We start from the raw sequence: 12,994 nt of genomic DNA, 5'->3' as shown, positions 1-12,994 counted from the left end.
TCACCAGAAATTGCTAGCATATTATAATGATGATTTATGTTTAGATATATCAGCGGTATGCACAAAATTTAAATTAAACTAAAAAATTATTATCGAAAAAGTTATGGGAATATAAATGAAGTTCAACCACTATTAAAAGAACATGCTAATGTTTATCTAATAGAAAAATTTGTTGATCTATGTATTGTTGATTCATATAATGCTCAAATGGATGTTGTTTGTAGCGATGAACGAAAGAAATTTCTTGAAAAGCTAATGAGTTATAGACCAATTCCATACAGTAACATATTTACGAAAGAAAAATCTGCAATATTAATATCTGGAATAGCTGGTATTGGAAAAACATGGTGGCTCAGAAAATGTTTGCTTGATTGGTCAAAGGATTTAATTTGGGATAATGTTGAACTTGTTTTTTATTTGGAATGCAGGAAGATTAACCAGTATCAAAATATTTCAAGTATTAATGAATTACTACATGTTTTGTACAAAGACATTTAAATAATTTTAGTATTAGTAAGCACACTGCATTGTTTATAATTGATGGAATAGATGAATTTAAATATTTAAATGAATTATTAAGTTCAAGTTGTACCTCAATTGTTGTGTTCAATTCAATTGATAGTGCTTTAGCAGAAAAAAAGTGTTACTATCCAATCGTTAATGTTTTAGCTGAAATTCAATATTATAAACATGTAGTTGCTGGTAGAGTTTATGCAGTTGATAAATACCAAAAAATATATACAGGGCATAGTGATAAGTTAATGATTCAAATAATGGGGTTTAACAAAAATAGAGTTGAAAATTTTGTAGAAAAAAATGTTATAGAAGAAAAAAAAGAAGTTGTTAAAGCAACTTTAAAGGAGTCTCCAATTGCAAAAGTTATGGCATCTGTTCCATTTTATTTATCTTTAATGTGTAAAATTATTAGTGATTCAAGCAAAATATATACAACTTCTTTCTTAACGATGACAGAATTGTATGCAAATATTTTTTTATACTTTTTGCAAAACCACATTATCAAAAACAATGGGTTGGTATATGAAATGATGGGAAATGAAAGTAATAAGAAATATGTATTAAACATTTGTAAGATAGCTTTCGAATTATTTATTGAAAATAAATTTATTTTTTCAAAAGGGGAAGTCTCACTATTTATCAATGACTATAATGAAACTGATGAAAGACTTTTTGGTTTTATTGAAAGGATTGAAACACATCTAGGCTATTGTTACCAATTTGCGCATTTGACAGTCATGGAGTTTTGTGCATCTGTATATGCATATAATTGTTTAAGTAGTGAAGAGATTATGGCCAATGAAAAGCTGGAGAGTTGTTTACCAATGATTTGTGGATTGACTTATAAAAGCCAAAATTGTTTATTACAGTTTCTTGTTAACCTGAATCCTTCAAAAAACTCTAAAGAGGAGTCTTCACTTTTGTTTTCTATTTTGGGTTAGTAAGTATTTGTTCTAAGACTTTGTTGCATTATTAGAAGTCTCAATGAATATTCATGCTCAAAAAATATAAAAAATTTAGAAATTTAAAACTTATTTTATAAAAAGTCTTTTTTTATACAAAAATTTACTTTATTTTATAATGGTGTTATTTTTTTAAATAGAAAACTTATAGACATCAATATATTTTCATTATTAAAATATTTTTTTAATTATCAGGCTCTTTTATATTTTAAAATTAGGCTATTTTAAATTTTTAAAATTATTTGCTATTTTATATCATTTCTTCTCTACATGATTTTCTTTTTTATTTAGTATGTTTAACAATATTTAGCAACTTTTTTAGAGAAGTGTGCATAAATATTTCAACGCTTTTTTTTTCTGTAAAAGTTGCTTTGCACAAATCTTCATATTTGTATATTTTTGCCTAAAAAATATGACTTAAAGTATGAATCATAAAGTAAAGCATAAATAAACTGTTTTTTTAGCTTGTTTTTTTTTTTGTAATATTTCATAACTGCTGGAAAAATTTGAGCTAAAATATAAAATTTATTTAAAACTAAATGTTTAACTTTTAAAAATTAACATTTTAGATAAGCTTTTATAAAATTTAATTGAGTTGAAACATCTGGTATAGTATGTAAACTTATCCTCTTTCTTATAATAAATTACAATATTTCTAGGGGTTATTGAAAGGATTGAAACGCATCATAAACTATGATCCAACTCAAAAACTCCTTCGCAAAGTTCAGAATACTTTACGAAATCTGAAAACAAAGTTTATAAAAAATGAATATAGATCAATTTATCCAAGTGACGTCACTCCTCCACAATTATATAGTGTCATCAAAGCACACAAACCAACTAATAACTACCCAATGCGAATTATAGTAAGCACATTAGGATCACCTACATATAAATTATCAAATTATTTAGTAAATCTCATTCAACCTACCTCCAATCTTAACAAAACAAAACTTCGAAATTCAAAACAGTTTGTTGAATGTGCTCAATCATGGTATATCGATCCTGGTGAATTTCAAGTTTCCTTCGATATTGTTAATCTTTACCCTTCAATACCAGTTAAAGAATTAATCAATATTTTATTAGAACAACTCCGTAACAGTCCTGTCTTTAAATCAAAATTATTTTTTTCAGAAATAAAAATACTTTTAGATTTGTGTTTGTCAAATTGTTATGTTTTACATGAAAACAACATACACACATTGGAAGATGCTGGTCCTATAGGTTTATCATTAATGGTAGTAATGGCAGAGAGTTTTCTACAACATTATGAAGAAAAAGCGTTACTACAGGCACAATATCTTACACCACCAATATGTGTAAAATCATTTAAAAGGTAAGTAGATAATATCCATTTCCGTTTCATAAATGAGGCAGAATCAGAACGTTTTCTTGAGTTGTTAAATAATCAACACACAAATATCAAATATACAATTGAAAAAGAAAGTGATTCACACGCAATAAATTTTCTTGATCTCTCAATAACAAATAACAAATCCGGAACATATCTTTTTAATATCTATCGCAAAGATGCAATAACTAATGTGCAAATAAAGCCGCATTCTTGTCACGAACCAAAAATAATTTATGGTGTATTTAAAAGTTTTATCCAAAGAGCTTTTGCATTATGTAGTAAAGAACACATAAATCATGAATTAAAGTTTCTAACAGAAATGTTTACAGAAAATGGTTATAATAAAAAAATACTTCAAAACATTGTCTAAAAAATAAACAACAATAAGTAAATAATCATAATAATCAACAAAACAACAACAATAACATCAAAAAACCAGAACCAAATTATATTTCTCTACCATGGGTACCAAAATTAAGTAATCAATTAAAACAGATATTTAAAAGTGTAGGCTATACTCCAGTTTTTAAATCACCAAAAAACCTTCAACATTTAATAACTCAAAAAAACAAGCCTGAACTTCCCAATAACTCTTACCCAGGAGTCTACAAACTGGAGTGTTTGTTTGGAAAGCTCTATGTAGGTGAAACAAAACTCAAGGTTTCAACTCGCATTTGCCAACATAAAAAACATACTTTTGAGGGAAAATGGAAAAATTTAGCCGTAGCGGGGCATTCCAGAAATTGCCATGGTGCCTTTGGCTGGAATAATAACAACACTGTTAAAGTAGAGGAAGACTATTTTAAGAGAAAAGTGAGATAGTCCTTGGAAGTACAGTTTCACCAGCGTTCTCCGGGTGAAGGCAGTTTGAATGAAGACGACGGTGATTATGTCACATCGTCGTTTTGGAAACCTTATTTTTCTTTTTTAAGACGCAAGAACACATTACATTGAAGTTTTATTATTTGTTTGTTTTTTAACGGTTTTTTATATTACTTGAATAACGAGGGTATATATAACCCCTAGAAATATTGTAATTTATTATAAGAAAGAGGATAAGTTTACATACTATACCAGATGTTTCAACTTAATTAAATGTTTAATTATATTCTAAATAAAATAATTTTAAAATTAATTAAAAAATAACCTATTTTCTCTAAAAAATTAAACTATTTTTAGACAATTATCTAAAGCATACATTTATTGATTTATCAAATTATGTATTTTGTTTTATGTAATATTGTTTGACTTTCTCTTCAAAAAGATTTCCACAGATACTTACATAGGGGCCATGGTTTTCTAATTCTGAAGAATAAGTTGTAGAATTCTTAAATAACAGTTATCTTAATCTGTTTTAATCATTTTTTAACGCGATCATTTTCTTTACTCTCTTTATTACTTCCTCATTCCGTAGCAGCTTTTTATTCATTTATTTTTTTTTGTATGCTTTCCTTGTATTTTTATTTACCTTATTTCTCTTCTTTTTTCTTTATCTTTAAGTAAAATCTTCTGCTTTAAGATCTCAACAACTTGAACTTCAGCTTAAACTTGTTTGTTTGTTTTTTTACTGCCAACAACATATAATTCTCCTTCATCGTTTCTTAATAGTTTCCTAATAATTCTTTTGCTACAAAACTCTGCAATTTCTTCTATTTTTTACTATTAATTTTTTTCAGTGTTTAATTAAGAAAACTTCTTTTCTTTTTGTGCAGCATTATATTTTTCTATTTTATGTGGTTTTATGCTTTTTAAACTCTTTAGCAGGTACGGCGCTAATGTAAAAAATATAAATCAGTATTTTTAATTATAAACTTTTTAAAATAATTCTTTAACTTTTTTTTTTTTTTACTTTGTAACATTATTATATGTGTGTGTGACCAAGTATGTCTGTGGTGCAATTATGTACATGGAATCAATAAAAATAATTAATAAAGCTAAAATCTAAGTAAATAAAAGTTTCAATTAAAAGTAAGTCTGCTTTTGGTTGAACATGATTTAAGATTATATTTAAAATTGATAAGATTGACAGTTTTTTAGAGCTCACCAGTGGGTTTTTCTCAGCAGCAAGTGAGCGTTTTAATTATAGAAGATGTAAAAATAAAAAAAATTTAAAAAAATAAAAAAAAGGTGAAAAAATTTAAAAATTGTAAAGATAATAAAATTTATATAGATGTAAAGATGTAGATGTAAAGATATAGATGTAAAGATATTAATGTTATAGATATATATGATATAGATATTGATATTTATATAGATATATAGATATAGATGTAAAGATAAAAAAATTTAAAAAATAAAAAAGATAAAAAAGTCAAATAGCTAGCGGTCTAACAAATATACTATTACTAAAATTTTTTTCTGTTTATAATTCATCTCCCCAAGGCCAAGAAGGCCACTACAGATGAGGAGGCTACTTGTGGTTATAACCCTCTCTCAACTCTCTAACTCCGAAACACGAACCTTGACGAACAAGGCCGCTGCGCGGAGAAACAAGTTGAGCACGGTACTACCAGGGATGTGGCAGGAATCGAACTCGGAACCTCTCGCTTATGAAGCGAGCGCTCTACCACTACACCACTACCGCAAATTACTTGCATATGAGTCTAATGCAAAATTCATTTCAATAAATATTTAGTTTGTATATTAATAATGGAAATATGATAATATTAGTTGTGATAATAATACAATAATGATTATATAATAATTCATTTTCAATGATTTTTAGTTGCGTTCATGAGTAAGTACTATAAGCTTCCAAAAGTTGATTTTTTTTTTTTTTTAATGTTTTACCTTCATAAATTTCAGATTTTTGTTATAAGTGCGATATTTTATATATTTTTGCTTTCAATTACATAAAAAGTACTATACTAAACTTTATGATACTTTACTATTTTTATAAAAAATTTTTTTTTCAAGTTCATTTTCGGAAATATTTTGAAGAGGAAGATTTTTAAATATCAAGACTTTTTAATTTTTCAAAAAATTTGTACTTTGTGGCATTCCATTTACGAAGTCAACACTTTATCCAAATATGCTAAACGCACGTATAAGTATGAAATACTTATCTTAAAAATTATTATTCTTTTTTCCATATAAAAAATCAACTAAATATTAAAATTAACTAAATTAATTGAATTATAACAAAACTAATTATTGAATATTTTATTGCCAAGAGTTTGTATGCAAAATTTGAAGAAAATTTATCATCAGGAAGTGACTCAAAAATTGATTGCATGATTTGATGCTTACAGACAAACAGACAGAGACGAAGAGTTAATAAATGCATTAGTAAAAAAGCTCCTTACATTTGCAAAAGCCCCCCTTCCCCTCTCATCCTAATTGGGAGGTCTGGGTGAGCCTGGCCACTGTTCTGGTCAGTACCTAACAACATTCTATAGCCACTTTATTAAGTTAGATTGTGCATAAGTTGAACAAAAGAGCGCTAAGAACAGATTATTCACTGTGAAAAAGAAAGGGTTTTAAAAGCTTTAAAAGGTTTTTTCTGTTTTTCCCGAGGTGGAATCTTTCAGGGTTTTCTAAAAAAAACCTTTTTTAAAAAAGCGTTTATTCAAAACTGGAAAACCCTTTTTTGACCCGATATATAAGCCGGTATATATATACAATAGAGGTGTTCAGAAAAAAAAACTTTTGATTTTAAAAAACCAAGCCATCTAAATTTGAAGCAAATATGTTTAAACTAACTCCCAAAAAATTGAATCACTCTTTCCTTGTGACTAAATTCTGCCTAAAAACGGCTTTTTTTAAGCATCGTTATCAGAATTGAGTTCACTTTTATAATAAGACTCCATTGATTGCACTTTCTTTGTTTTATTTTCTTTCTGTTACTCTCTGCTGCAAGAATTATAAATAATAAAAATATCTTCTAAACTTTTTTTATTAGTAAGTTTTTTTTTAGTTAGTTTATATGCGGTAGTGGTGTAGTGGTAGAGCGCTCGCTTCATAAGCGAGAGGTTCCGAGTTCGATCCCCACCACGTCCCTGGTAGTACCGCGCTCAACTTGTTTCTCCGCGCAGCGGCCTTGTTCGTCAAGGTTCGTGTTACGGAGTTATAGAGTTGAGAGAGGGTTATAACCACAATTAAGTAGCCTCTTCATCTGTAGTGGCCTTCTGGGCCTTGGGGAGGTGAAATAAAAAAAAAAAAAAAAAAAAAAAAAAAGAAGTTGTAAAGTTTAACCATTCTATTAAGCTTAATATCCTCTGTTCTAAATATGAATTTACTTACCCCAATCAAGTTTTCCAAAAACATCAAATCCTCAAACTTATCTTTAGCGGATCTTTCATTATGTTATAATTTTTATGTCTTATATGTTTTTCAAATCTGGTATGCCCGAAAGATTGCTTTTAGGGTTTCTAACTTTGTGAGATCATTTTTAGTTTAGTGTCACTAACAACATCAAGTCTCATCTTTTTCCAAGATTTCTTAACCTTCTTTAATGTATACTTATAGTTTAGTTATAACTAAATTAATATCGAAGTATGATTACAGTTTTGTTATAACTAGATTAGAAGTATTAGGCAGTTAAGATTGTAGTTAAGCTTGATGTTGTTAAATATTTGTGCCTGTTTGAAGTTGAATCTCTTAATACAAGGTTTTTGGTGAGATAATTTAGGTTAAACTTTTTTTATTTAATTCACACGGGTTTCCTATTTCCTTTTACATTTTTATTGCAATATAATAATAATTATTATATAATAACTAAATTTAAATCTAAACTAAACTAAATTAAATGTAATAACTAAATTTCAGTCGATTTAAAATGTAAACTATACTAGTTTTAATTAAAAATTCAGATATTTATGTCCTAGAAAAAAATTTTTTAAAAATGTTTATGTCAGTATTGGCCTGAAAACTCTTAAAATAAGCCGTTTTTAGTCATTTTGATGTCATTTTTTCTCCTAATGTGCTCTTTGAGGGCAAGGAAAGAGTGAATGGAGCTCAAATTTTTTGGGAGTTAAGTTAAACCTATTTGCTTTAACTCTAGATTGTTTGGTTTTTCAAATTCAAAAAATATTTTTTCCAAACCCCCTGTAAATACAATTTATGCATAATATTGCATATATGCAAATGTTTAAATTCTTTAATTCTATTTAAAAAATGATTTTTAAATGGAATTAAATAATGATCCAGGCAACAGTGTTGCCTGGCTTATATTGCATATAAAATGTAATATTGCATTTAATTTCAATCATGTGTATTTGCTGTGTGTATTTGCTTAATTTGAGTTTTATTAAAGGGTAATTTTAAATTTTTTCCTAAATACAATATTCGCAAAATCTTTAGGTATTTTGAGAGCTTTTTTTGACCAAAGAAGATTTGATGATCTTGAAAGCATTAAATTGTGAATTTTATTTGTTACATGAAGTTAATAAAAGATATTCTGATGTATTAAATGATCATAAAATATGTACGCCATCTAGTCAAAATCTTTCAAATACAAAGTTAAACGATGATAATTGTTGTACTGCTGTACTTTTTTAAAATTTTATAACATCAAAGTAATATAAAGTTTGAAGTACATACTTTTGAAAGTTAATTTGCGGTAAGCAAATTAACTTTCAAAATAGCCTTAGAGCAATTATATCGCAAATGAGCATTCAGAATAAACATATTTTTTTCGCTGGTGATTTAAACTTGGATGCTATGTGTTATGAAAAGTTTTTAAATACAAAAAACTTTTTTAATTTACTACTTGAATTTAACATTATATCTACCATTTTTAAGCCAACGCGTATTACAAAAACTACTTCGTCCTCAATTGATAATATTTTAACTAATAATTTTTTAGATACTTATTTCGAATCTGGCATTTTTATTTCAGATTTCTCTGATCATTTTCCTATCTATCACATTGCGCACGGAGTTTCATGTAACGACGGCAATAAAAAAGTATTTGTTACTAAAAGAAATCTTTGTATTAAACACCTAGATAAACTTAAAAAGAAGTTGTACGAAGAGCGATGGGAAGATGTCTATTCCTCAGCAGACCGCAATAGCGCGTTCGACAATTTTTTGAATACTTTTCAAAATGTTTATGACAATGTCTGCCCAAAATTAACCACTGAAATAAAAAATAAACAACTTAATAACCCATGGATGACAAATAATTTGATAAAATCATCAAAAAGAAAACAAAAGCTTTATATAAAATTTCTAAAATCTAAAAAGGAAATTGACGAAAATGCGTACAAATCATATAAAAAGTTTTATCAAAATAACTTAAAACAAGCTAAAATAAAGTACTATTCTAATCAGCTGGATAAAAACAAGTTTGATATCAAGAAAACTTGGTCTATTATAAATGAAGTAACTGGAAGAGAGAAAAAGAAACTCTCTTGCTTACCAAAACAAGTAATTATTAACAACAAAACTATAACAAGTAAAAAAAATATATGTCAAGAATTTAACAAATATTTTGTTAATGTAGGCGCCTCTCTTGCATTTAATATTGTTCAGTCGACTAAAATGTTTGATGAATACTTGGGAGATAAACCCGCGACTAGCATATCTAATGAAAAAATAAATAAACACGAGTTTAACAAAGCACTATTTGAACTAAAGCGTAACAAGCCATGTGGATATGACGACATTACTAGTAATGTAGCTATCTATGTTATGGATAGTATAAGTAAACCATTATTTTATTTAATAGCATTTTCATTTGAGAATAGTATATTTCCTGATAAATTAAAATTAGCTAAAATTCACCCAGTTTTTAAAAATGGTGATTGTTCTTCTGTTTCCAATTACCGCCCTATATCACTACTCCCTGTCTTTTCAAAAATATTTGAAAGGGTAATTTTTAATAGAATTTATGATTACTTGACATTAAATACGCTTTTATACAAAAATCAATTTGGATTTCAGAGATACTGCTCTACTGAACACGCTATTATTGAACTTTCTAATAAAATATCTATGTGCTTTGATAAAGGGGAACAAGTACTTGGAGTATTTATCGATCTCTCTAAGGCATTCAATACCGTTGATCACGGAATTTTGCTTTCAAAGTTAAAGCATTACGGCATTAAAGGCCTAATATATAAGTGGGTTAAAAGTTATCTTTTTAATAGAAAACAGTTTGTTGTCCTGGAGGAGTCAGGAGCTCTTGATATTGATTGCGGTGTCCCACAGGGATCGATCTTAGGACCTTTATTATTTCTAATATATGTTAATGATATGAATAAAGCTTCTCATAAAATATCGTCAATTATGTATGCAGACGATACAAATTTATTCTACAGCAATTCTGATGTAAAAATATTGTTCGAAACAATGAACGCTGAACTGGAAAGCTTTAACCAATGGTTTATAGCTAATAAGGTATCATTAAATTGTAAAAAAACAAGTTTTACTCTCTTCCATAAAATAAGACAATCAACTAATCTTCCGTTAAAATTGCCAAAACTGTCAATTAATAAAAATGAAATAAATCGAGTAAATTATACAAGGTTTTTGGGAGTAATATTTGATGAGAACCTATTATGGAAAAAACATATTAGTCTTATTGAAGCAAAAATATCTTCTGCTATAAGTGTATTATATATTTCTAGGGCCTTTTTTGATTATAAATCACGCAAAATGCTTTACTTCAGTCTTGTTCATTGTCATCTCTCTTACGCTAATATTGTTTAGGCTAACACACACAAAACTAAATTAATAAGATTACAGAGGCTACAAAACCACGCATGTAAAGCGGTTAACTATTTAAAAAGATTAGAAAACCCTTCCCCTGTAATGAAATACATGAATGTGTTAAATATATCAAAACTTAATTCGCTTCAAATATTAATATTTATGTATAAATATAAGAATAACTTGCTGCCAAAAGTATTTTCTGAAATTTTTACATTGGCGTTTTCACAAAAATACAATCTTCGATCAAATAACAACCATAACTATCAATTGAGCAGAGTAAAATCGCAAGTGTCAAAATTCTCAATTATTAACCAAGGTCCGTCATTATGGAATCAATTAAAAAATAACAATATAAAAGATTTGAAAAGCACTTCCTCTTTTAAACGACAAATGAAATTGCATCTCCTTAACTTCTGATATTTATGCGTGTATGTTTATATATGTGTGTGTAAGTATGTTTGCATATGTGTTTGTGTATGTGTATGTGTATATATGAGGATGTATATATGAGTTTTTATTCTTTACCTAGTATTTTTCAGAAAAAATATTTTATTGTAAATTTACTAAAGGCTTGTGGGCTTTAAATGTTATTTAATGTTATTGTAAATTATGTTATTGAGTTTTATTCTTCACGTAGTATTTTTCAGAAAAAACGTTTTATTGTAAATTTACTAAAGCCATGTGGGCTTTAAATGTTATTGTAAAGGGGCTCTATGAAAAGATTGTGGTGACACCAGTCATCCGTATCTTCTTTGAGCTCCTGTCTGTCTTATATATATTCTTTGTGTAACGTAAAAGTTTCATTGTAATTTTATTATTTTATTCTATATAAACAGCGAAAGACAAAAAAAAAAAAAAAAAAAAAAAAAAAAAAAAAATCATAACTTGATTGGGTAAAACTAAAAGTGAATATATAATAACTTTATATATGAAGACCTCAGTGGAAAAACCGGCGTTGTCACATTTAAATAGTATTGGAAAAGTATTTATTGATCATTAATAAAAGTCTTTATTCAAAGCAAATGAAACTAAGCAATTTAAAAAAATTTATATTATAATTATTTTATTTACAGTTTATTCAAAACAAAACATTTTGTAATTTTGTATACAAAAATTTTTTTCTCTTTGCTTTAAATAAAGACATTTATATATATATATATATATATATATATATATATATATATATATATATATATATATATATATATATATATATATATATATATATATATATATATATATATATATATATATGATGATAATGAATGTTACAAAAATTTCAGTAAGAGACCACCCGTCCGAGTTCTGAAAAAAAGTTTGAAAAAAAACGAGAAACCGGTGTCAAAAAAATCGAGACAGTAAAAAAAACCGAGAAACCGAGGTAAAAAAGAGGAACCGAGAATAAAAAAAAAGGAAGCGAGTCAATGACGTCACGAGTAAAAAAAAGGTCTCAATGACGAAAAAAGGTCCCAATAACGTCAAAGTTCCCCCGAATAAAAATAAGGTCAACGACGTCACGCGCATGCGCAAATGTACAATTTTTAATTAACCACAAAACGTATATAAAGAGTAAAAAAAAATGAAATGGGTTCATAACGAATGGAATCGAAAAACAAACCGACCAAAATGAGTATTATTGATTATGTTACGTTGGTGATGGATTGTATATATATTCCTTTTATTGCGTTAGCATGTTTTCTTTATGTTATTATAGTGGAAGGATTACCCACGTTGTTTAATATAATACGTTTTGGAATATGGTTTTGTTTTTCTACTGTATTTTATGCTATTGTTTCTATTATTGAAAATTTTAAAAATGACAATGAATAAATGATTTATTGAAGCGTGACCAAATGTATATAAAGATTGAAAAAATATAAAAAATACTCATAATCAATGGATTCGAAAAACAAACCGTTACAACAATTTTAAACTCCAACGACAGTAGCAGTAGTTCAACCTTATAAACCTGATCCTCCAATAGATAATGGTGGCACACACTTCTCGCATGGGAATCGTATTCGATATTTTGAAGTGTATTAATAAAGCAAAAATAGCGTCGATATTAACACTTTTGAGTTTGTTTATTGTTATTGTAGTGGGAGGATATTTATTTGGAGCGTTATTAGGAGTTTTCATATTACTTGGAACAATGTTGGGATTTTATATTTGTAATAAAATAATAAAAAACAAAGTGTAAAATTTTTTTAGATGTTATATATTATAAATATTATTTTCTAATTCTATTAATTCCGTAAGAAATTCCACCAGAGATAGCTCCACCCAAAACAGCTTTACCAATGGTAGGTAGAAGAGCGCTAGTAAAGGAAGGTAAAACGACTTTAGCTAAAAGAGGTCCTAAAAACTTTCTACGCATTCGTCTTGCTCTATGACTTTTATAATGTCTTTTTTTATGTCTTTTTTTATACATTTTTTTATCGCGGTATCAGTGATGATAATAAAGTGGGTGCTAAAACTGCAGCTAACAATGGAAGAAATTTGCCAC

At 27.4% G+C, this 12,994-nt stretch overlaps 1 protein-coding gene across 6 annotated transcripts in view; it reads left to right on the top strand.

Moving 5' to 3' along the window:
* LOC136075023 (uncharacterized) overlaps nt 1-12,721 on the top strand; it is a 49,821-nt gene extending 37,100 nt beyond the window's left edge. For 3 of the 6 annotated variants that reach the window (XM_065787236.1, XM_065787235.1, XM_065787234.1), the window contains exons 5-6: nt 1,138-1,452; nt 11,772-12,721. In XM_065787236.1, coding sequence (XP_065643308.1) covers nt 1,138-1,452; nt 11,772-11,797 — 341 coding nt within the window. In that variant the 3' untranslated portion in view covers nt 11,798-12,721. Of the gene's footprint in view, nt 1-44; nt 2,899-11,771 lie in introns of those variants that run through there. The other 3 variants (XM_065787239.1, XM_065787238.1, XM_065787237.1) reach the window with 2 other exon arrangements.
* The last annotated feature ends 273 nt before the right edge of the window (nt 12,722-12,994 follow it).

The sequence above is a fragment of the Hydra vulgaris genome, chromosome 01 (genome assembly GCF_038396675.1).
Source record: "Hydra vulgaris chromosome 01, alternate assembly HydraT2T_AEP".
Taxonomy (NCBI): domain Eukaryota; kingdom Metazoa; phylum Cnidaria; class Hydrozoa; order Anthoathecata; family Hydridae; genus Hydra; species Hydra vulgaris.
The sequence above is the reverse complement of the archived record's forward strand: the minus strand, read 5'-3'. Positions and strand labels throughout refer to the sequence as shown.